Below are 25,512 nucleotides of genomic sequence, written 5' to 3' on the forward strand. Positions count from 1 at the left end.
TGAATGGAAATTGCTCATTTGTATGTCCTCAATGCATTACCTAAGATTGTCTACAAAACTGCAATTTTGCCCCATTTGAGAACTTTCTTTAATGGTTTTTAATGGGCCAAGTAATACAAATGTAATGCAGAAAGTGCTATTGATGAGCAAATACACATGGTGAGCCCAAATAATCCTATAAATTGCCATACTTGATTTGATGAGAGCTCTCAAGGACCAAAGATGCCAGTTGATGAATAAGTACATTTGGTGAGTGTGCTGCTTTGTGTTTGTAATATAAATGTTTTAATAGTTGCCAAGGACCAAATAAGTATCAATGAGGAGGCCAATTTAATTAACTGCATTCGTTTCACACTGTGTCTTCTCCACTCCCAATATTCACCCTGTTTCATTTGTTGTTGTTTTTAACCTTTCTTACCGCAATATACTATAGGACTGTGTTTTATTCAACAGAGCTGAATTCAAACAAAACAGTCACCCCTGCCAAAAATGTGTATACCAATCACAGATTTCCCCTTTAAAAGAAAGGTTATATAAGAAAAGTGATTGGATATTCCCTGCCACAGATTTCCCCTTTAAAAGAAAAGTTATATAAGAAAAGTGATTGGATATTCCCTGCCACAGATTTCCCCTTTAAAAGAAAAGTTATATAAGAAAAGTGATTGGATATTCCCTGCCACAGATTTCCCCTTTAAAATAAAAGTTATATAAGAAAAGTGATTGGATATTCCCTGCCACAGATTTCCCTTTAAAAGAAAAGTGATTGGATATTCCCTGCCACAGATTTCCCCTTTAAAAGAAAAGTTATATAAGAAAAGTGATTGGATATTCCCTGCCACAGATTTCCCCTTTAAAAGAAAAGTTATATAAGAAAAGTGATTGGATATTCCCTGCCACAGATTTCCCCTTTAAAAGAAAAGTTATATAAGAAAAGTGATTGGATATTCCCTGCCACAGATTTCCCCTTTAAAAGAAAAGTTATATAAGAAAAGTGATTGGATATTCCCTGCCACAGATTTCCCCTTTAAAAGAAAAGTTATATAAGAAAAGTGATTGGATATTCCCTGCCACAGATTTTTTTTTATTTTTAGAAATGATTTGTTTTGATATCCGTTTTGATTTAATTTAGCTCAGGAAATGGACAAGCAACAGAACAATATCCCAGGTTTTATTTTATTTTATGATTACTTTTCAAATTTAGGATGTTATGTTGACAATCTTTAGTGGGTCACCTGGCTTCTCACTCTGCTTGTGATTATTGCCTTTTTTTCACTACATTGCACGTTTTGAATGTGATTTGCTTGTTTTCTGCCCGTGTCTTTTCAACCTGAAAATAAACAAAGATTTTCGATAATGAGTGTATGGATCCTCCACTGTTTGTTCATATTAAAGGAAAATTGTTTTGGCTATTATTACTCTAAATAAACAAAACATGAATTAAAACGGTAATATTCCATGTTTATTCATGTCAGCTGAATACCGAATTTATACTGTATATTCTAATCTAATGGAATGTATACTCTTAGTAAGAACTATAATAAATGTAGCATATTGAGAGGCATCATGCCCATTTAAACACTGCCAATCAAAACTATACATTGCTGCCATATAGTAAAGATACAAACTGGCTGAAAGGAACTGGCATAAATAGAATACTATACCAGTTTCATCTGAGGATAAAAATGTTGACAGCTGTGCCATACAGGGTGCAACATGGATAGGAGATTTTCAATGTACCAATTCCATGGCATAGGGTTTATGAACTGGTACAAAAAACTACACTTGATTCAACACTTTAGTTTTTCAATTTAAATTATTAGATCAAATTCTTGCCACCAACAGAATGCCATATATATGGGGCATACAACAATCTCAACTCTGTAGATTTTGTTGCGAAGAGACAGAATCGATAGATCATTTATTCTGGTATTGCCCCTATGTAGCTTGTTTCTGGTCACAGGTTCAGGAACAGTTAAAAAATCACAACATGCACTTAAAATGAACCTTTCAAATAGCAGTGTTGGGTAATTTGGAAAGCCTTAGTCAGTCAATAAATAATATAATACTCGTAGGAAAGGTTTTCATCTATAGCTCACAATCTGTTCACAATATATGATTAGAAAGATTCAGACATTTTGAAAAAAATCACAGCACAATTGAAAAATATATGGCACATGGAAACCAAATGAGGGTGGTCAATGGTGATCGGTGGGATGGGCTGAGAGTGGCTGAGTGGTGGGATGGGCTGAGAGTGGCTGAGGGGTGGGATGGGCTGAGAGTGGATGAGGGTTGGGATGGGCTGAGAGTGGCTGAGGGGTGGGATGGGCTGAGAGTGGCTGAGGGGTGGGATGGGCTGAGAGTTGGGATGGGCTGAAAGTGGCTGAGGGTTGGGATGGGCTGAGAGTAGCTGAGGGTTGGGATGGGCTGAGAGTGGCTGAGGGGTGGGATGAGCTGAGAGTGGCTGAGGGTTGGGATGGGCTGAGAGTGGCTGAGGGGTGGGATGGGCTGAGAGTGGCTGAGGGGTTGGATGGGCTGAGAGTGGCTGAGGGGTGGGATGGGCTGAGACTGGCTGAGGGGTGGGATGGTCTGAGAGTGGCTGAGGGGTGGGATGGGCTGAGAGTGGCTGAGGGGTGGGATGGGCTGAGAGTAGCTGAGGGTTGGGATGGGCTGAGAGTAGCTGAGGGTTGGGATGGGCTGAGAGTGGCTGAGGGGTGGGATGGGCTGAGAGTGGCTCAGGGTTGGGATGGGCTGAGAGTGGCTGAGGGTTGGGATGGGCTGAGAGTGGCTGAGGGTTGGGATGGATTGAGAGTGGCTGAGGGTTGGGATGGGCTGAGAGAGGCTGAGGGTTGGGATGGGCTGAGAGTAGCTGAGGGTTGGGATGGGCTGAGAGTGGCTGAGGGTTGGGATGGGCTGAGAGTGGCTGAGGGGTGGGATGGGCTGAGAGTGGCTGAGGGGTGGGATGGGCTGAGAGTGGCTGAGGGGTGGGATGGGCTGAAAGTTGGGATGGGCTGAGAGTTGCTGAGGGGTGGGAGGGCTGAGAGTTGGGATGAACAGAGTGGCTGAGAGGTGGGAAGGGCTGAGAGTGGCTGAGGGTTGGGATGGGCTGAGAGTGGCTGAGGGGTGGGAAGGGCTGAGAGTTGGGATGAACAGAGTGGCTGAGGGGTGGGAAGGGCTGAGAGTGGCTGAGGGTTGGGATGGGCTGAGAGTGGTTGAGGGGTGGGATGGGCTGAGGGGTGGGATGGGATGGGCTGAGAGTGGCTGAGGGGTGGGATGGGCTGAGAGTGGCTGAGGGTTGGGATGGGCTGAGAGTAGCTGAGGGTTGGGATGGGCTGAGGGGTGGGATGGGCTGAGAGTGGCTGAGGGGTGGGATGGGATGGGCTGAGGGGTGGGATGGGCTGAGACTGGCTGAGGGGTGGGATGGGCTGAGAGTGGCTGAGGGGTGGGATGGGCTGAGACTGGCTGAGGGTTGGGATGGGCTGAGAGTAGCTGAGGGTTGGGATGGGCTGAGAGTAGCTGAGGGTTGGGATGGGCTGAGAGTAGCTGAGGGGTGGGATGGGCTGAGAGTGGCTGAGGGTTGGGCTGAGAGTGACTGAGGGTTGGGCTGAGAGTAGCTGAGTGTTGGGATGGGCTGAGGGGTGGGATGGGCTGAGAGTGGCTGAGGGGTGGGATGGGATGGGCTGAGAGGGGCTGAGGGGTGGGATGGGCTGAGACTGGCTGAGGGGTGGGATGGGCTGAGAGTGGCTGAGGGGTGGGATGGGCTGAGAGTGGCTGAGGGGTGGGATGGGCTGAGAGTAGCTGAGGGTTGGGATGGGCTGAGAGTAGCTGAGGGTTGGGATGGGCTGAGAGTGGCTGAGGGGTGGGATGGGCTGAGAGTGGCTCAGGGTTGGGATGGGCTGAGAGTGGCTGAGGGTTGGGATGGGCTGAGAGTGGCTGAGGGTTGGGATGGATTGAGAGTGGCTGAGGGTTGGGATGGGCTGAGAGAGGCTGAGGGTTGGGATGGGCTGAGAGTAGCTGAGGGTTGGGATGGGCTGAGAGTGGCTGAGGGTTGGGATGGGCTGAGAGTGGCTGAGGGGTGGGATGGGCTGAGAGTGGCTGAGGGGTGGGATGGGCTGAGAGTGGCTGAGGGGTGGGATGGGCTGAAAGTTGGGATGGGCTGAGAGTTGCTGAGGGGTGGGAGGGCTGAGAGTTGGGATGAACAGAGTGGCTGAGGGGTGGGAAGGGCTGAGAGTGGCTGAGGGTTGGGATGGGCTGAGAGTGGCTGAGGGGTGGGAAGGGCTGAGAGTTGGGATGAACAGAGTGGCTGAGGGGTGGGAAGGGCTGAGAGTGGCTGAGGGTTGGGATGGGCTGAGAGTGGTTGAGGGGTGGGATGGGCTGAGGGGTGGGATGGGATGGGCTGAGAGTGGCTGAGGGGTGGGATGGGCTGAGAGTGGCTGAGGGTTGGGATGGGCTGAGAGTAGCTGAGGGTTGGGATGGGCTGAGGGGTGGGATGGGCTGAGAGTGGCTGAGGGGTGGGATGGGATGGGCTGAGGGGTGGGATGGGCTGAGACTGGCTGAGGGGTGGGATGGGCTGAGAGTGGCTGAGGGGTGGGATGGGCTGAGAGTGGCTGAGGGGTGGGATGGGCTGAGACTGGCTGAGGGTTGGGATGGGCTGAGAGTAGCTGAGGGTTGGGATGGGCTGAGAGTAGCTGAGGGGTGGGATGGGCTGAGAGTGGCTGAGGGTTGGGCTGAGAGTGACTGAGGGTTGGGCTGAGAGTAGCTGAGTGTTGGGATGGGCTGAGGGGTGGGATGGGCTGAGAGTGGCTGAGGGGTGGGATGGGATGGGCTGAGAGTGGCTGAGGGGTGGGATGGGCTGAGACTGGCTGAGGGGTGGGATGGGCTGAGAGTGGCTGAGGGGTGGGATGGGCTGAGAGTGGCTGAGGGGTGGGATGGGCTGAGAGTGGCTGAGGGGTGGGATGGGCTGAGACTGGCTGAGGGTTGGGATGGGCTGAGAGTAGCTGAGGGTTGGGATGGGCTGAGAGTAGCTGAGGGTTGGGATGGGCTGAGAGTAGCTGAGGGGTGGGATGGGCTGAGGGGTGGGATGGGCTGAGAGTAGCTGAGGGGTGGGATGGGTTGAGAGTGGCTGAGGGGTGGGATGGGCTGAGAGTGGATGAGGGTTGGGATGGGCTGAGAGTGGCTGAGGGGTGGGATGGGCTGAGAGTGGCTGAGGGGTGGGATGGGCTGAGAGTTGGGATGGGCTGAGAGTGGCTGAGGGTTGGGATGGGCTGAGAGTAGCTGAGGGTTGGGATGGGCTGAGAGTGGCTGAGGGGTGGGATGAGCTGAGAGTGGCTGAGGGTTGGGATGGGCTGAGAGTGGCTGAGGGGTGGGATGGGATGAGAGTGGCTGAGGGGTGGGATGGGCTGAGAGTGGCTGAGGGGTGGGATGGGCTGAGACTGGCTGAGGGGTGGGATGGTCTGAGAGTGGCTGAGGGGTGGGATGGGCTGAGAGTGGCTGAGGGGTGGGATGGGCTGAGAGTAGCTGAGGGTTGGGATGGGCTGAGAGTAGCTGAGGGTTGGGATGGGCTGAGAGTGGCTGAGGGGTGGGATGGGCTGAGAGTGGCTCAGGGTTGGGATGGGCTGAGAGTGGCTGAGGGTTGGGATGGGCTGAGAGTGGCTGAGGGTTGGGATGGATTGAGAGTGGCTGAGGGTTGGGATGGGCTGAGAGAAGCTGAGGGTTGGGATGGGCTGAGAGTAGCTGAGGGTTGGGATGGGCTGAGAGTGGCTGAGGGTTGGGATGGGCTGAGGGGTGGGATGGGCTGAGAGTGGCTGAGGGGTGGGATGGGCTGAGAGTGGCTGGGGGGTGGGATGGGCTGAAAGTTGGGATGGGCTGAGAGTTGCTGAGGGGTGGGAAGGGCTGAGAGTTGGGATGAACAGAGTGGCTGAGGGGTGGGAAGGGCTGAGAGTGGCTGAGGGTTGGGATGGGCTGAGAGTGGCTGAGGGGTGGGAAGGGCTGAGAGTTGGGATGAACAGAGTGGCTGAGGGGTGGGAAGGGCTGAGAGTGGCTGAGGGTTGGGATGGGCTGAGAGTGGTTGAGGGGTGGGATGGGCTGAGGGGTGGGATGGGATGGGCTGAGAGTGGCTGAGGGGTGGGATGGGCTGAGAGTGGCTGAGGGTTGGGATGGGCTGAGAGTAGCTGAGGGTTGGGATGGGCTGAGGGGTGGGATGGGCTGAGAGTGGCTGAGGGGTGGGATGGGATGGGCTGAGGGGTGGGATGGGCTGAGACTGGCTGAGGGGTGGGATGTGCTGAGAGTGGCTGAGGGGTGGGATGGGCTGAGAGTGGCTGAGGGGTGGGATGGGCTGAGACTGGCTGAGGGTTGGGATGGGCTGAGAGTAGCTGAGGGTTGGGATGGGCTGAGAGTAGCTGAGGGGTGGGATGGGCTGAGAGTGGCTGAGGGTTGGGCTGAGAGTGACTGAGGGTTGGGCTGAGAGTAGCTGAGTGTTGGGATGGGCTGAGGGGTGGGATGGGCTGAGAGTGGCTGAGGGGTGGGATGGGATGGGCTGAGAGTGGCTGAGGGGTGGGATGGGCTGAGACTGGCTGAGGGGTGGGATGGGCTGAGAGTGGCTGAGGGGTGGGATGGGCTGAGAGTGGCTGAGGGGTGGGATGGGCTGAGAGTGGCTGAGGGGTGGGATGGGCTGAGACTGGCTGAGGGTTGGGATGGGCTGAGAGTAGCTGAGGGTTGGGATGGGCTGAGAGTAGCTGAGGGGTGGGATGGGCTGAGGGGTGGGATGGGCTGAGAGTAGCTGAGGGGTGGGATGGGTTGAGAGTGGCTGAGGGTTGGGCTGAGAGTGGCTGAGGGTTGGGCTGAGAGTGGCTGAGGGTTGGGCTGAGAGTGGCTGAGGGTTGGGCTGAGAGTGGCTGAGGGTTGGGCTGAGAGTGGCTGAGGGTTGGGCTGAGAGTGGCTGAGAGTGGCTGAGGGGTGGGATGGTTGAGAGTGGCTGAGAGTGGCTGAGGGTTGGGATGGGCTGAGAGTAGCTGAGGGTTGGGATGGGCTGAGAGTAGCTGAGGGGTGGGATGGGCTGAGAGTGGCTGAGGGTTGGGCTGAGAGTGACTGAGGGTTGGGCTGAGAGTGACTGAGGGTTGGGCTGAGAGTGACTGAGGGTTGGGCTGAGAGTAGCTGAGTGTTGGGATGGGCTGAGGGGTGGGATGGGCTGAGAGTGGCTGAGGGGTGGGATGGGATGGGCTGAAAGTGGCTGAGGGGTGGGATGGGCTGAGACTGGCTGAGGGGTGGGATGGGCTGAGAGTGGCTGAGGGGTGGGATGGGCTGAGAGTGGCTGAGGGGTGGGATGGGCTGAGACTGGCTGAGGGTTGGGATGGGCTGAGAGTAGCTGAGGGTTGGGATGGGCTGAGAGTAGCTGAGGGGTGGGATGGGCTGAGAGTGGCTGAGGGGTGGGATGGGCTGAGAGTAGCTGAGGGGTGGGATGGGTTGAGAGTGGCTGAGGGTTGGGCTGAGAGTGGCTGAGGGTTGGGCTGAGAGTGGCTGAGGGTTGGGCTGAGAGTGGCTGAGGGTTGGGCTGAGAGTGGCTGAGAGTGGCTGAGGGTTGGGCTGAGAGTGGCTGAGGGTTGGGCTGAGAGTGGCTGAGGGTTGGGCTGAGAGTGGCTGAGAGTGGCTGAGGGTGGCTGAGGGGTGGGATTAAAGAGTGTGTGGTAATGTATTATTGTTTTGTGACTGCTTTATATAAAAGTAATATGCATGTCAAATGTATGTGTATGTAGCAAAACATTCTGTAAAAACAAAATGAAGATATTTGTCCTCTGAAGAGAGGGGGGGGGGTGGAGGGGTTAAAAAAACTATACATTGCTATTATACAATAATAAATAACAGCCTTTGCTGTGACACTTCAGCAGCTCTCCGATGATGCTGCAGCAATGGCCAAGCACCACCTGTCCCTGCCAATATCATTTGCTGTTGAGAATTCCTCACTAGGCCCAGTAGCCAATGATAAAGACGGCGATGGAGAGGCAGATGATGAGGTTGGCGTCGACCACGTGGCTAAGGCATGGGTCCTCTTCCAGAGAGCTAGCGGGGTCGAGAAGAAGAGGGGGTTGTGGGGCGCTGTCACCCTCCTTTTGCCGCTCCATCCCACACAGCCAGTAGAGGGCGGCCTTCAGCCTGGACTGGCTCCTCACACTGGCTTCTGAGGAGACTGGGGAGAGAGAAGTGTGGGTATATGCGTATGAGCAGTGTTTGACTTGGACTGGAACACACCTGTACTGGCGCCTCAGTTATGAGTACCGGCATCTTATAGAATATTGCTGTTTTAAAAATATTCCTGCACCTAAATATAAACAGTACTGGCACCCAAAATGAGTGCTGGCACCTATTTCAGTCCACTTCAAGCACTGGGATTGTGAGTATTGTATGAAACATGGTCCTTAGTATTGTTGAAGCAACTTACCAGTTTTAACCTACTGCTACCTAAAAAGGGACAACACTACCCACCTTTCCTCTGAAGGTGTGTCTCTCCGTTAGCCTTCTCCTGCTCTCTGTCTTCTATCTCCTGCTCTGCACTCTCCTTGGTCTCTGTAGCACTAGTCACAGTCTCTACTGTCTCTAAAGCTCCACTGCTCTTCTCCACCTTATCAAATCTGGTGAACCAGGTGAGGCGGCTGATCTGTTCCGTAGCAACAACAACACAGACACAGCAACGGTTAGTGATAGGCCATATCGTGCTCACATTTATTACACTGTCTATCTCAAGTTTATATTTGATTTAGACAGTACTGTAGATGCAAATTCTTAATTTATCACAGTGTCGTTGAAATCAATAGGTTTATACAATTATATACAATTGCCATCACAATCACTATCAAGATACTGTATTTCAGCTCTGGTTTAGTAGCACTCCCCAGCCTCCCCTCACCTGCTCTGGGCGGGGTTTCTCCGTGGCCAGGCTGACCCCCACCACCACCACCAGGGTCAGCAGAGACAGCACGGTGGAGAAGTAGAGGTAGTGGACATGTTTCACCACATCAGGCCTGCTGTCCTCCTGGTAACACAGTGGTGAGGGATAGATAAAGTCTAGGGCCATCCTCACACCGCCCACCAGTAGGCCCAGGAACAGGCCCCAGAAAGCCCCCTGCAGAACACAAAGGAGGGACATTTCATCTCTACATCATCTTTCAATACATCTGACTTTTACTGCAATCTGATTGCAAATTGAGTAGCATTTCATCCCTGTAGGTGAAAAACCAAGTACAGCCTATTTTCAGATGCAAACACTTACCTTCACTACAGACACCTTCACTACAGACACCTTCACCACACACACCTTCACTACAGACACCTTCACTTCACACACCTTCACTATACACACCTTCACTACAGACACCTTCACTTCACACACCTTCACTACAGACACTTTCACTTCACACACCTTCACTACAGGTGTGCCTTGTTAAGTTAATTTGTGGAGTTTCTTTCCTTAATGCATTTGAGCCAATCAGTTGTGTTGTGACAAGGTAGGGGTGGTATACAGAAGATAACCCTATTTGGTAAAAGACCAAGTCCATATTATGGCAAGAAGAGCTCAAATAAGCAAAGAGAAAGGACAGTCCATCATTACATTAAGACATGAAGGTCAGTCAATACGGAACTGTGCAGTCGCAAAAACCATCCAGCTCTAAGATGAAACTGTCTCTCATGAGGACCACCACAGGAAAGGAAGACCCAGAGTTACTTCTGCTACAGAGGATACGTTCATTAGTTACCAGCTTCACAGAGTTCAAATAACAGACAGATCTCAACATCAACTGTTCAGAGGAGACTGTGTGAATCAGGCCTTCATGGTCGAATTGCTGCAAAGAAACCAGTACTAAAGTACACCAATAATAAGAAGAGACTTGCTTGGGCAAAGAAACATGAGCAATTTACATTCGACCATGGAAATGTGTCCTTTGGTTTGAGTCCAAATTTTTTATTTTTGGTTCCAACCGCAGTGTCTTTGTGAGAGGCAGATTAGTGAACGGATGCTCTCCGCATGTGTGGTTCCCATTGTGAAGCATGGAGGAGGAGGTGTGATGGTGTGGGGGTGCTTTGCTGGTGACACTGTCAGTGATTTATTTAGAATTCAAGGCACACTTAACCAGCATGGCTACCATAATTTGTTTTTCAACAGGACAATGACCCAACACACCTCCCGGCTTTGTAAAGGCTATTTGACCGAGAAGGAGAGTGATGGAGTGCGGCATCATATGACCTGGCCTCCACAATCACCCGACCTCAACCCAATTGAGATTATTTGGGAAGATTTGGACCCAAGCAGCCAACAAGTGCTTAGCATATGTGGGAATCTCAAATATAAAATAGATTTGGATTTGTTTAACACTTTTTTGGTTACGACATGATTCCGTATGTGTTATTTCATAGTTTTGATGTCTTCACTATCATTCTACAATATTGAAATAAAGAAAGAAAACCCCTTGAATGAGTAGTTTGTGTCCAAACCTTTGACTAGTACTGTACTTTCACTACAGACATGTTCACTACACACACCTTCACTACAAATCCCCACAGACACCTTCCCTACAGACACCTTCACTACACACCATTTCACTACACACACCTACATACCTTCCCTACAGACACCTTCACTACACACTATTTCACTACACAAAACTTCACTACAGACACCTTCACTACACATTATTTCACTACACAAAACTTCACTACAGACAGCTTCACTACACATACTTTCACTATACAAACCTCCACTACAAATAATTTCACTACACACATTTTCACTACACAAATTCACTACACACTACATATACCTTCACTACACACATTTTCACTACACACACTTTCACTACACATACAGTGCCTTGCAAAAGTATTCGGCCCCCTTGAACTTTGCGACCTTTAGCCACATTTCAGGCTTCAAACATAAAGATATTAAACTGTATTTTTTTGTGAAGAATCAACAACAAGTGGGACACAATCATGAAGTGGAACGACATTTATTGGATATTTCAAACTTTTTTAACAAATCAAAAACTGAAAAATTGGGCGTGCAAAATTATTCAGCCCCTTTACTTTCAGTGCAGCAAACTCTCTCCAGAAGTTCAGTGAGGATCTCTGAATGATCCAATGTTGACCTAAATGACTAATGATGATAAATACAATCCACCTGTGTGTAATCAAGTCTCCGTATAAATGCACCTGCACTGTGATAGTCTCAGAGGTCCGTTAAAAGCGCAGAGAGCATCATGAAGAACAAGGAACACACCAGGCAGGTCCGAGATACTGTTGTGAAGAAGTTTAAAGCCGGATTTGGATACAAAAAGATTTCCCAAGCTTTAAACATCCCAAGGAGCACTGTGCAAGCGATAATATTGAAATGGAAGGAGTATCAGACCACTACAAATCTACCAAGACCTGGCCGTCCCTCTAAACTTTCAGCTCATACAAGGAGAAGACTGATCAGAGATGCAGCCAAGAGGCCCATGATCACTCTGGATGAACTGCAGAGATCTACAGCTGAGGTGGGAGACTCTGTCCATAGGACAACAATCAGTCGTATATTGCACAAATCTGGCCTTTATGGAAGAGTGGCAAGAAGAAAGCCATTTCTTAAAGATATCCATAAAAAGTGTTGTTTAAAGTTTGCCACAAGCCACCTGGGAGACACACCAAACATGTGGAAGAAGGTGCTCTGGTCAGATGAAACCATAATTGAACTTTTTGGCAACAATGCAAAACGTTATGTTTGGCGTAAAAGCAACACAGCTCATCACCCTGAACACATTATCCCCACTGTCAAACATGGTGGTGGCAGCATCATGGTTTGGGCCTGCTTTTCTTCAGCAGGGACAGGGAAGATGGTTAAAATTGATGGGAAGATGGATGGAGCCAAATACAGGACTATTCTGGAAGAAAACCTGATGGAGTCTGCAAAAGACCTGAGACTGGGACGGAGATTTGTCTTCCAACAAGACAATGATCCAAAACATAAAGCAAAATCTACAATGGAATGGTTCAAAAATAAACATATCCAGGTATTAGAATGGCCAAGTCAAAGTCCAGACCTGAATCCAATCGAGAATCTGTGGAAAGAACTGAAAACTGCTGTTCACAAATGCTCTCCATCCAACCTCACTGAGCTCGAGCTGTTTTTCAAGGAGGAATGCAAAACTGATAGAGACATACCCCAAGCGACTTACAGCTGTAATCGCAGCAAAAGGTGGCGCTACAAAGTATTAACTTAAGGGGGCTTTATAATTTTGCACGCCCAATTTTTCAGTTTTTGATTTGTTAAAAAAGTTTGAAATATCCAATAAATGTCGTTCCACTTCATGATTGTACCCACTTGTTGTTGATTCTTCACAAAAAAATACAGTTTTATATCTTTATGTTTGAAGCCTGAAATGTGGCAAAAGGTCGCAAAGTTCAAGGGGGCCGAATACTTTCGCAAGGCACTGTACCTTCATTACACATACCATCACTGCACATACTTTCACTGCACATACTTTCACTACAAATACCTTCACTACACACATTTTCACCAGACACCTTCACTACAAACCTTCACTATAGATAATTTCACTACAGACACCTTCACTACAGACACCTTCCTACCTCACATACTGTACTCTGTATTCTCCCCCCCAACATACACACAAGCACACCTTCTCATTGGTCCTCTTCCAGAAGCATCCAGTCAGGAAGACGATGGAAACAGGGGGCTGGAGATAGGTACTGATGGACTGGATGTAGATAAACAGCTGTCCTCCCTGACTGGCCTGGACCACAGGGATCCAGAGCACTGACACCACCACCAGAACCAGCACAAACATCCTGAGGAGGATAGTGTATGTGTACCTTCACACGAGCATGAGTATGTGTATGCATGAGTATGTGTATGCATGAGTATGTGTATGCATGAGTATGTGTATGCATGAGTATGAGTGCATGTGTATGTATACCTTCCCACGAGCATGAGTTCCCACTCGGTTGCTCGGGGCCGGACATGCCTCCACAGGTCCATGGTGAAGATGGTGCTGGAGCTGTTGAAGATGGAGGTGAGGGAGGACATGAGAGCTGCAATCATCACCGCCATCATCAGACCACGCAGACCTGGAGAGCAAGAGAGAGAGAGACAGGAGTATGGAGCGTGCACACAGAGAGAGACAGGAGTATGGAGAGTACAGAGAGAGAGAGAGACAGGAGTATGGAAAGTACACACAGAGAGAGACAGGAGTATGGAGAGTACACAGAGAGAGAGGGGGAGAGAGACAGGAGTATGGAGAGTACACAGAGGGAGAGAGACAGGAGTATGGAGAGTACACTGAGGGAGAGAGAGACAGGAGTATGGAGAGTACACAGAGGGAGAGAGACAGGAGTATGGAGAGTACACTGAGGGAGAGAGAGAGACAGGAGTATGGAGAGTACACTGAGGGAGAGAGATATACAGGAGTATGGAGAGTACACACAGAGAGAGACAGGAGTATGGAGAGTACACAGAGAGAGAGGGAGAGAGAGACAGGAGTATGGAGAGTACACAGAGGGAGAGAGACAGGAGTATGGAGTACACCGAGGGAGAGAGAGAGAGAGCGAGTATGGAGAGTACAGAGAGAGAGAGAGAGACAGGAGTATAGAGATTACACAGAGGGAGAGAGAGACAGGAGTATGGAGAGTACACAGAAAGAGAGACAGGAGTATGGAGAGTACACACACAGAGAGAGAGACAGGAGTATGGAGAGTACACAGAGAGAGAGAGAGAGAGGAGTATGGAGAGTACAGAGATACAGAAGTATGGAGAGTACAGAGAGAGAGACAGGAGTATGGAGAGTACACACAGAGAGAGAGAGAGAGAGGAGTATGGAGAGTACACAGGGAGAGAGAGAGAGAGGAGTATGGAGAGTACAGAGATACAGAAGTATGGAGAGTACAGAGAGAGAGACAGGAGTATGGAGAGTACAGAGGGAGAGAGAGAGAGAGAGAGAGAGAGAGAGAGACGAGTATGGAGAGTACACAGAGAGAGAGAGAGAGGAGTATGGAGAGTACAGAGAGAGACAGAAGTATGGAGAGTACACAGAGAGAGAGAGAGGAGTATGGAGAGTACAGAGAGAGACAGGAGTATGGAGAGTACACAGAGAGAGAGAGAGAGGAGTATGGAGAGTACAGAGAGAGACAGAAGTATGGAGAGTACACAGAGAGAGAGAGAGGAGTATGGAGAGTACAGAGAGAGACAGGAGTATGGAGAGTACACAGAGAGAGAGAGAGAGAGAGACAGGAGTATGGAGAGTACAGAGAGAAAGACAGAAGTATGAAGAGTACAGAGCGAGACAGGAGTATGAAGAGTACACAGAGAGAGAAAATGGGAGAGAGAGAGTGAAAGAGGGAGAATGTACATGTGTGTATGACATTTCAACAACATTTTATTTTCCTGTCAAATCATCAGTTGGCAACACATCCCTTATGGGATTAATTGACACAAACAAATATTACAATAATTCACTGTGATAATTCACTGATAATTGTTCTCTGCAGTACGCATCGCATGAAGTGTATATGTGTATATTTGAAAGAGACAGAAGCCCTGTTTATACCTGCCTCTAACATGTGTCCTTATATTGTTTGTTTACACTTATAAGATCTGAATACAATCAGATCTCAATGTAACTTTTAATCAGGCTGTGTCACAACCGGCCGTGACCGGGAGTCCCATAGGGCGGTGCACGATTGTCCAGCGTCGTTAGGGAAGGGTTTGGGTGGGGGGCTTTACTTAGTTCATCGCGCTCTAGCGACTCCTTGTGGCGGGCCGGGCGCCTGCAGGCTGACCTCGGTCTTCAGTTGAACAGTATCTCCTCCGACACATTGGTGCGGCTGGCTTCTGGGTTAAGCTGGCAGGTGTTAAGAAGCGTGGTTTGGCGGGTCATGTTTAGGAGGACACATGACTCGACCTTCGCCTCTCCGGAGCCCCAAGGGGAGCTGCAGCGATGAGACAAGATCGTAATTGGATAAGATGAAAAGGGGGATAAAATACAAAAAACACAGAAGCAGGTCTAGAGAGTGGAAGAAACACACAGCAGGTAAACCGCGGGGTGTTGGGTTGAGCGTGCAGAGAGTGACACAGAGACAGGGAGACTTTAGTCCACAAAAACAACTTTACTAAGACAGAAAATAAATATAACAAAGAAAATCACTGAGGATTGGCTCGGTCCTTCTTCTCTACTGTGGCTTGGTGTCGGTCTCTCCCCCTTCTCCCCCGCGGTGTGCCCCCGGGCTCCTTTTATTTGGCCTCCACGGCTGGTTGGCACTTTCCTCTAATTACCTCCACTTAGAGCTGTCTGTGTCGGGGTGCCCAGCTCCCTTATCCCCAGCAGAGGTAGACCTCCTGGGATACCACAAGGTGTTTGTGTGTACAGGAAGTGACAAAGACAGATGGAGATATACAACATGTTACAGAGAGAAGAAAAGTTCCTCACCTGAGGGCAGTAGCTTCATGACCAGTTTGGCGTAGGCGATGTCTGAACAGCCCACTGGGTTCCCACACACCTCAGTACACACCTCAGGGTCACCACACGCCACCTCGTCTAGACGCAACAACAACGCTGCTGTAAATATACTGTCTCTCCTTTGTTTGATAGTGGTATCAGCAGGTTTTTACCTAGGTACAGTATCCTCTCTAGTGTTACTGCCAAAGCCTTGCACTTAGGACATTGTACCTGGGTAGAGTATTCTGCTGATCATGCCGGGCAGGACCATCATGAAGAAGGGCAGGATCTTGAGGTAGGCAGCCAGCAGGGAGCCTCCTTTAGCATGGAGCAGGTTCTTAGCAGACAGGGAGCGCTGCACTATCACCTGGATACAACACAACACAGAATCAGTGACTGGAACTGTTGACAGAGCAACTGAATGTGCCTCCTAAGTGTATAGAGCACTTAACCAATCCATCTGTTTTATTATTAAGGTGAATCAAAACTCTCCTGTCAGTGATGCAACACTGCCAATACGGTGATTTACAGTTCAAGTTAGATGGTGTTCTAAAGCCTAGTGTTTCCATTCCCCTTTAAGGTGTATCAATTCTGATACCTCAGATCTTCTCCTCTTGGCCATCTAGTGACTGTCCCTAAGCAGTGTCACTGTTACCTGATCTGAGCACCAGTACCACATGGAGGGTATGGACATGCCCAGGAGGATGCCCGGCCAGGGCAGGTCAGAGGTCACAGGGTCACGGAACAGGTGGAAGGCGTCGTCCCGGGGGATGCCACATGTGGTGTTAGGGACACGGACAGAGGGGATGGCCGTAGCATACCCCTCTAGGAGGGCGTTCCAGCCCCCCACCTCAGCGAAACCTCCACAGGAGTAGGGCAGAGTTAGACAGTTAGGCAAACTGTACTGCACTGCCCTGTACTGTACTGTACTTAACTGTACTGTACTGTACTGTACTGTACTGCACTGTACTGCCCTGTACTGTACTGTACTTAACTGTACTGTACTGTACTGTACTGCACTGTACTGCCCTGTACTGTACTGCCCTGTACTGTACTCCCCTGTACTGCCCTGTAATGTACTGTAGAAATATAAATATATATATAATATAAATATAGATTTAATAATAATTTAAATCAATGAATACTGCCCTGTACTGTACTGCCCTGTACTGTACTGTACTGTACTGCCCTGTACTGTACTGTAATGCCCTGTACTGTACTTTAATACCCTGTACTGCCCTGTACTGTACTGTACTGCCCTGTACTGTACTGTAATGCCCTGTACTGCCCTGTACTGTAATGCCCTGTACTGCCCTGTACTGTACTGTACTGCCCTGTACTGTACTGTAATGCCCTGTACTGCCCTGTACTGTAATGCCCGGTACTGCCCTGTACTGCCCTGTACTGTACTGCCCTGTACTGCCCTGTACTGCCCTGCCCTGTACTGTCCTGTACTGCCCTGCCCTGCCCTGTACTGTAATGCCCTGTACTGCCCTGTACTGTACTGCCCTGTACTGCCCTGTACTGCCCTGTACTGTACTGTACTGCCCTGCCCTGTACTGTACTGTAATGCCCTGTACTGCCCTGTACTGCCCTGTACTGTACTGCCCTGTACTGCCCTGCACTGTACTGCCCTGTACTGTACTGCCATGTACTGTACTGCCCTGTACTGTACTATACAGAGTGTAAACTATACAGAGAGTGAAAAACATGAAAATCTATAACTGAGGAAATCTAAAATCTAGTTTTTCTGATTAAAGACAAAGTATTTATCTTTGAATCATACACTGAGTATAAAAAACATTAGGGACGCCTGCTCTTTACATGACATAGTCTAACCACGTGACAGCTATGATCCATTATTGATGGCACTTAAATCCACCTCAATCAGTGTAGATGGTAGTAGGTGTCAGGCACACTGCTTTGTGTCAAGAACTGCAACGCTGCTGGGTTTTTCACGCTCAACAGTTTCCCGTGTGTATCAAGAATGGTCCACTACCCAAAGGACATCCAGACAACTTGACACAACTGTGGGCAGCATTGGAGTCAACATGGGCCAGCATCCCTGTGGAACGCTTTCAACACCTTGTAGAGTCCATACCCCAACGAATTGAGGCTGTTCTAAGGCAACTCAATATTAGGGAGGTGTTCCTAATGTTTTGTAAACTCAGTGTATACAGTACCCACTGATCAACACAGCACCAAAGCAGAGACTTACTGAAGCCCATGAGGGTGAGTGCTCCTATCAACATGATGCAAGTCTGGGCAGCGTCTGTGTACATGACAGCAGCCAGACCACCTGAAACAACACAGCACAACACTGAACCAGGCTGTATGTTTGAACTGGTAGACTTTAGGAAAAATATGATTGTTTTGGAAGAGAGTGAAAGAGAGAAAGGGACATAGAGAGAGAAAATGAGTGAGAGAGTGAGAGAGAGAGAGACAGAAAGAGAGACACAGAGAGAGACAGAGTGAGAGAGAGAGAGAGAGAGAGAGACAGAGAGAGAGAGAAAGAGTGAGAGTGAGTGAGAGAGACAGAGAGAGAGACTTTAACTATTTGTACATTGTTACAACACTGTATATATATGTATATAATATGACATTTGTAATGTCTTTATCGTTTTGAAACTTCTGTATGTGTAATGTTTACTGTTAATTTGTATTGTTTATTTCACTTTTGTATATTATCTACCTCACTTGCTTTGGCAATGTTAACACATGTTTCCCATGCCAATAAAGCCCCTTGAATTGAATTGAATTGAATTGAGAGAGAAAGAGAGAGAGAGAGAGAGACAGAGTGAGAGACAGTGAGTGAGAGAGAGAGAGAGAGAGAGAGAGAGAGAGAGAGAGAGAATAGCAGGGTACCTGTTACAGTGTAGAGAGCAGTGATGAGCAGAAGCACCACCACAGCTACATAGATGTTCCATTGCAGGGCCTGTTGAATAAACACTGCCCCAGCATACATATCCACCTGCACACACACACACACACACACACACGCACGCATGCACGCATGACGCACACACAGCAGCGGAGCAAGCGGTCTCAATTCATTCAATAGATTCACGTCCAAAACAATGTTGTATTGAGAAAGTAAATAGCTGATGAGATACATAGAAGTGTTTTGACTTTACTTACCGATATCTTTGTGAAGATGTAAATGAATAAATACAAAATAGCTATGAATAATTGTATTCGCTTCCCCCCGAATCGCTTCTGCAAGTATTCAGGCATGGTTGTCACCTGCATGTTAGGGATACAGGGAAACAGACATAACATGAATGATTGAACAAGTTATCACCACTGTGATCTAAAGTATCTCAGTACACAGAGAGGGAAGTGTTGTGTCTCAGTACACAGAGAGGGAAGTGTTGTGTCTCAGTACACAGAGAGGGAAGTGTTGTGTCTCAGTACACAGAGAGGGAAGTGTTGTGTCTCAGTACACAGAAAGGGAAGTGTTGTGTCTCAGTACACAAGAGAGGAAAGTGTTGTGTCAGTACACAGAGAGGGAAGTGTTGTGTCTCAGTACACAGAGAGGAAAGTGTTGTGTCTCAGTACACAGAGAGGAAAGTGTCGTGTCTCAGTACACAGAGAGGAAAGTGTCGTGTCTCAGTAAACAGAGAGGAAAGTGTCGTGTCTCAGTACACAGAGAGGGAAGTGTTGTGTCTCAGTACACAGAGAGGAAAGTGTTGTGTCTCAGTACACAGAGAGGAAAGTGTCGTGTCTCAGTACACAGAGAGGAAAGTGTTGTGTCAGTACACAGAGAGGGAAGTGTTGTGTCTCAGTACACAGAGAGGAAAGTGTTGTGTCTCAGTACACAGAGAGGAAAGTGTTGTGTCTCAGTACACAGAGAGGAAAGTGTCGTGTCTCAGTACACAGAGAGGAAAGTGTTGTGTCTCAGTAAACAGAGAGGAATATTCAATAAAATCTTCTCGCCTGTAATGAGGTATTTGAGCGCTGAAATACTTGGCTCGATGTTGCATATAATTTCAGTAGGCCTACTTGTGGGTTTGTGATATTTCAGTAGTACAGACAGTGGACTGATAGAAAGGTGTGTGTTGACCTCTCACCCCGGAAGCGATATAGATGGGCAGGAAAAGCCAACCCAAGAGCAGCACCATCAGCATCCCCTGCCAACCAGAGACATCGATACTTGTGATTTATGCAAAGCTTAGCATGAAAAAAGTAATATTTTTAAGTTTGCATTAAACCATATGCCCTATCAAAAATCATGTGCAGATGTAGGGTCTTAATTATTCCTGTAGCAACAGGAAATGTGAATTATTGTGTGGATTGTGTGTAATTAATAAACATTTATGTAGAGGTTGATACATTTGTCGTGATGGAAAAATCCAGTCTGAAATTTCTAAGTGGAAATTCCAAACTTCAGAAGCCTTTTTAAACCTAAATTGCCTGCATTGCAGGAACGTTCTCCTGCAACAGGGTGAGCAAATTAAGATCCTGCATCTGTAATAGAGATCCACATCCAGTTTATAATGAATTATAATGTCCAAATGTATACGTCTTACGTTCCACTCATATGCCACAGCACTGATGCCCGCTGCAGCTCCTGAGCCTGCCAGGCCCATGAAGTGGCCGCTACCCACATTACTGGCAAACAGAGAGGTGCCCACCTGCAGAGAGAGTGTCAGAGAGATAAAGAGAGAGAGAATGTGTGAGTGACAATACAACAATGTCTGACTTTAAGCCAACCCCATTGTAAAGTATTCATATCTCCCCACATAAAATCTCAGTTCCACCCCAATAACATTACAAGAACTGCTTTGTTTCTCCATCTGGTTTGGTCCTGGACTATTCAGAACAAGAGGAATAAATCAACACTGGTTCCTCTTGGCATCAAACATCTGGAATCCATTCAACATCCTGAGTGGATGTCATTTGTGTGTCGTTTCCATAGCAACATCTCTGTTTCTTTTCACTCACCGGCCACCAGGACATGCTTTTTCCTGCCAGGAAGTATCCATCCACCGTGCTCCGCTTGGTTTTCCACATGGACTGGAAGGGAAGGACTGACTGTTACACACATTCTCTATTCAGACTTTAATGTGTGTTGAAGGAGAGTGCTGAATTAGTGTACTGAAGGAGTGTACTGAATTAGTGTACTGAAGGATTGTGCTGAATTAGTGTGCTGAAGGTGTGTGCTGAATTAGTGTGCTGAAGGAGTAAAGGAGTGTGCTAAAGTAGTGTACTGAATTAGTGTACTGAAGGAGTGTGCTGAATTAGTGTACTGAAGGTGTGTGCTGAAGGGGTAAAGGAGTGTACTGAAGTAGTGTACTGAATTAGTGTACTGAAGTAGTGTACTGAATTAGTGTGCTGAATTAGTGTGCTGAAGGAGTAAAGGAGTGTGCTGAATTAGTGTGCTGAATTAGTGTACTGAAGGAGTGTGCTGAATTAGTGTACTGAATGAGTAAAGGAGTGTGCTGAAGTAGTGTACTGAATTAGTGTACTGAAGGAGTGTGCTGAATTAGTGTACTGAAGGAGTAAAGGAGTGTGCTGAAGTAGTGTACTGAATTAGTGTACTGAATTAGTGTGCTGAAGTAGTGTACTGAATTAGTGTGCTGAATTAGTGTACTGAAGGAGTGTGCTGAATTAGTGTACTGAAGGAGTGTGCTGAATTAGTGTACTGAATTAGTGTACTGAATTAGTGTGCTGAAGTAGTGTACTGAATTAGTGTGCTGAAGGAGTGTGCTGAATTAGTGTACTGAAGGAGTGTGCTGAATTAGTGTACTGAAGTAGTGTACTGAATTAGTGTACTGAAGGAGTGTGCTGAATTAGTGTGCTGAAGGAGTGTGCTGAATTAGTGTACTGAAAGAGTGTGCTGAATTAGTGTGCTGAAGGAGTAAAGGAGTGTGCTGAATTAGTGTACTGAAGGAGTGTGCTGAATTAGTGTACTGAAGTAGTGTACTGAATTAGTGTACTGAAGGAGTGTGCTGAATTAGTGTGCTGAAGGAGTGTGCTGAATTAGTGTACTGAAGGAGTGTGCTGAATTAGTGTACTGAAGGAGTGTGCTGAATTAGTGTGCTGAAGGAGTAAAGGAGAGTGCTGAAGTAGTGTACTGAAGGAGTGTGCTGAATTAGTGTACTGAAAGAGTGTGCTGAATTAGTGTGCTGAAGGAGTAAAGGAGAGTGCTGAAGAAGTGTACTGAAGGAGTGTGCTGAATTAGTGTACTGAAGGAGTGTGCTGAATTAGTGTACTGAAGGAGTGTGCTGAATTAGTGTACTGAAGTTGAACAACTCTACTTTGAGATTGAGATGCAAGAATATACTGTAGAGCAACAACCAAACAAATCCCAATAGAGCACATGACATGTTTCAGTCAATCTCACCAGAGCTACTGATGTGTCTGGAATAAATCAAATCATTTAGAAAGGGAATCCTAATCCCTATATAGTGCACTACTTTTGGCCAGCTACATAGGAATAGGGTTACATTTTGGATGCCATTAGGGTGCCTTTTCCCAAATTTGCTCCTACTTACCCAGAGGCCCACAGCCAGTACAAGGAGGAAGTAGACAACGAGCACCACAATGTCTATGGTGACCAGGGTGGGTACACCTAAACCTGGGGATTGGGAGGGGGGCACGGTGGTCCCCTGAGTGGTAGCCATACTTGGGTCAAAGGTCACTGGAATTCTCAGGGAGTGATTGCGTATTCTGCTGGTGAGGGAAATGTAGTCATTGTTGATTCTAATCACAATAGAGCCTCCAAACACTCCATTCACTAGATTCACAGAATTACCTTATTTACATAAGTATACAGACCCTTTGCTATGAGACTCGAAATTGAGCTCAGGTGCATCCTGCATCCATCGATCATCTTTGAGATGTTTCTACAACTTGATTGGAGTACACCTGTGGTCAATTCAATTGATTGAACATGATTTGGAAAGACACACACCTGTCTATAAAAGGTCCCACAGTTGACAGTGCATGTCAGAGCAAAAACCAAGCCATAAGGTGTAAGGAATTGTCCTTAGAGCTCTGAGGCAGGATTGTGTCGAGGCACAGATCTGGGGAAGGGTAACAAAACATTTCTGCAGCATTGAAGGTCCCCAAGAACACAGTGGCCTCCATCATTCTTAAATGAAAGAAGTTTGGAACCACCAAGACTCTTCCTAGAGCTGACCGCCCGGTCAAACTGAGCAATCGGGGGAGAAGGGCCTTGGTCAGGTGACCAAGAATCATAGCTTTCACCTTGATTCACCAAAAAGGACAACCATCTCTGCAGCACTCCACCAATCAGGCCTTTATGGTAGAGTGGCCAGACGGAAGCCACTCCTCAGTAGAGTTTGCCAAAAGGCACCTGAAGGACTCTCAGACCATGAGAAACAAGATTCTCTGGTCTGATGAAACCAAGATTGAACTCTTTGGCCTGAATGCCAAGCGTCACATCTGGAGGAAATCTGGCGCCATCCCTACGGTGAAGCATGGGGATGGCAACATCATGCTGTGGTGATGTTTTTCAGTGGCAGGGACTGGGAGACTAGTCAGGATCGAGGGAAAGATGAACGGAGCAAAGTATAGAGAGATCCTTGATGAAAACCTCTCAGGACCTCAGACTGGGGTGAAGGTTCACCTTCCAACAGGACAACCCTAAGCACACAGCCAAGACAACACAGGACAAGTCTCTGAATGTCCTTGAGTGGCCCAGCCAGAGCCCGGACTTGAATCAGATCAAACATCTTTGGAGAGACCTGAAAATAGCTGTGCAGGGACACTCCCCATCCAATCTGATAAAGCGTGAGAGGATTGGGAGGAACTCCCCAAATACAGGTGTACGAAGATTGTAGCTTCATACCTGAGAAGACTCGTTGCTGTAATCGCTGCCAAAAGTGCTTCAACAAAATACTGAGTAAAGGATCTGAATACTTATGTAAATGTAATATTTCAGTTTATTTTATGTTGCAAAAAAAAAGTGAAACCTTTTTTTGCTTTGTCATTATGGGGTATTGTGTGTACATTGGGGAGAAAAAACATTTTAGAGTAAGTCATACTCTACACATACATTATCCAGGTTTTACGCTATACTCACAGGACCCTGACCGGACTTTATACATTATCCAGGTTTTACACTATACTCACTGGACCCTGACTGGATTTTATACATTATCCTCATTCTTAGTCTCAATTTGTCGGGGCATGGACTCTACAAGGTGTTGAAAGCGTTCCACAGGGATGCTGGCCCATGTTGACTCCAATGCTTCCCACAGTTGTTTCAAGTTGTCTGGATGTCCTTTGGGTGGTGGACCATTCTTGATACACACGGGAAACTGTTGACACAAGCCGGTGCTACTATACCTCGTTCAAAGGCACTTCAATGTTTTGTCTTGCCCATTCCTTCTCTGAATGGCACACATACACAATCCATGTCTCAAGGTTTAACAAGCCTTATTTAAGTTGTCTCCTCCCTTTCATCTACACTGATTGAAGTGGATTTAACAAGTGACATCAATAAGGGATCATATCTTTCACCTGGATTCACCTGGTCAGTCTATGTCATGGAAAGAGCAGGTCAGTACAGGTGCATCAAAGCTGGGACCGAGAGACTGAAGAGCAGCTTCTAGCTCAAGGCCATCAGACTGCTAAACAGCAAACACTGACTCAGAGAGGCTGCTGCCTACATGGAGACCCGATCCCTGGCCACATTAACAAATGGATCACTAGTCACTTAAAACAATGCCCCTTTAAATAATGCCACTTTAATCATGTTTACATATCCTACATTACTCGTATGTATATACTGTATTTTATACCATCTATTGCACCTTGCCTATGCCGCTTAGCCATCGCTCATCCATATATTTATATGGTCATATTCTCCTTCACCCCTTTTAGATTTGTGTGTATTAGGTAGTTGTTGGGGAACAGTTAGATTGCTTGTTAGATATTATTATCGGAACTAGAAGCACAAGCATTTTGCTACAGTCGCATTAACATCTGCTAACCATGTGTATGTGAAAAATAAAATGAGATTTTTGTATTTAGATTTTGTTCATATTTTGTATAGTCAGTGTATGATGAGAAGCTCCACGGTGTAAAGTGTTATCCAAAGACCAACTAACTACAGTCCATGTTTTAATTCCCTCACACCATTCATATAATATCCTCACACCAAACATTAACTCAAGGACAATAGTCACCTTGCATTTAAGTGTACTGAACCCTACAGTACTTACCTGTCAGCTTGTAGTCAGACTCAGGGTTTAATTCCAGTTGGCCGGTCCTATAGCAGTTCTCATGGTGTATGTTGGTCTCCTTTCTGACCAGGGGATCAAACTCCACTGTCTACTTATATAAGACAACACTAGCTGGTTAAAATGTTAACGTTTTATTACCAGTGAAGTAAGAGTGTGTGTGTGTGTGTGTGTGTGTGTGTGTGTGTGTGTGTGTGTGTGTGTGTGTGTGTGTGTGTGTGTGTGTGTGTGTGTGTGTGTGTGTGTGTGTGTGTGTGTGTGTGTGTGTGTGTGTGTGTGTGTGTGTGTGTGTGTGTGTGTGTGTGTGAGACAGTATAAGTTTAGTTAGATCTGTCACTACACTGACCACAGCTCTTCAGACTCTACAGTACTAACCTTTTGCTCACAATTCCTCATAGCACTCTTATCAATTTTTCATAGCACTCTTATCAATGCAAAAGAGACAACAATGTCACTGATTGATCACACAGACATTTCCACTACTAAATCACTTACATATCTCAGGTTGTTAAAAACTGTTGTTGGGTTCTAATTATCAGAATAAGAACTTGATGGACACAATGAAAGCTTAAACCAGGTTCATTCTTCCCAAAGGACCGAACAGCTGCACAGACAAAAACATATTCACACAAGCACTGATATTTAACCCTTTCTCCTATGCTGAGTCTCCTCCTACACATCCAAACAGCCAGTGCATCTCTGTTGCTAGACAGAACCTTAGTGATATCTGTTCTTCCTCACTTCATCTGACCTGACCTCTGCCCCAAAGTGCTCACTCCTCCCCAACTCACAGCTGTCATGGTGACTGGTACCAGACGGTGTCTCTTCTC

The 25,512-nt window shown here is 47.4% G+C and overlaps 1 protein-coding gene across 3 annotated transcripts; it reads right to left on the reverse strand.

The window, feature by feature from the left end:
- Positions 1-6,484: 6,484 nt before the first annotated feature.
- On the reverse strand, positions 6,485-24,765 carry LOC110485228 (sodium/myo-inositol cotransporter 2). Of its 3 annotated transcripts, none has more exons than XM_036941548.2 (16): positions 24,665-24,765; positions 21,968-22,142; positions 20,415-20,486; positions 20,000-20,104; positions 19,541-19,600; positions 18,609-18,713; positions 18,336-18,441; positions 17,689-17,769; positions 16,126-16,331; positions 15,702-15,837; positions 15,462-15,569; positions 12,957-13,107; positions 12,660-12,828; positions 8,897-9,112; positions 8,476-8,647; positions 6,485-8,179 (listed from the first exon to the last, which is right to left on the reverse strand). In XM_036941548.2, the coding sequence occupies exons 2-16, from the start codon at positions 22,094-22,096 to the stop codon at positions 7,956-7,958; spliced, it is 2,040 nt and encodes a 679-aa protein (XP_036797443.2). In that variant the 5' UTR covers positions 22,097-22,142; positions 24,665-24,765; the 3' UTR covers positions 6,485-7,955. The 3 variants fall into 3 exon arrangements, 2 of the variants coding, with proteins under 2 accessions (XP_036797443.2, XP_090050154.1); XM_090194028.1 differs by having other exon boundaries at positions 21,968-22,145; XR_016485405.1 differs by having other exon boundaries at positions 7,227-8,179; positions 12,957-13,423.
- Between the last annotated feature and the right edge of the window lie 747 nt (positions 24,766-25,512).

This window comes from Oncorhynchus mykiss, chromosome 12 (genome assembly GCF_057628025.1).
Source record: "Oncorhynchus mykiss isolate SJ-2025 chromosome 12, ASM5762802v1, whole genome shotgun sequence".
Classification (NCBI taxonomy): Eukaryota; Metazoa; Chordata; class Actinopteri; order Salmoniformes; family Salmonidae; genus Oncorhynchus; species Oncorhynchus mykiss.

Excerpts from the sequence above, each read along its gene's own strand:
- LOC110485228 (XM_036941548.2), bottom strand. The coding sequence starts at position 22,096 with ATGGCTACCACTCAGGGGACCACCGTGCCCCCCTCCCAATCCCCAGGT. Across the intron at positions 15,570-15,701 it reads CAGCAGAATACTCTACCCAG|ACGAGGTGGCGTGTGGTGAC; the intron begins GTACAATGTCCT and ends TGTTGCGTCTAG. Across the intron at positions 9,113-12,659 it reads GGAAGAGGACCAATGAGAAG|GGGGCTTTCTGGGGCCTGTT; the intron begins GTGTGCTTGTGT and ends TGTGTTCTGCAG.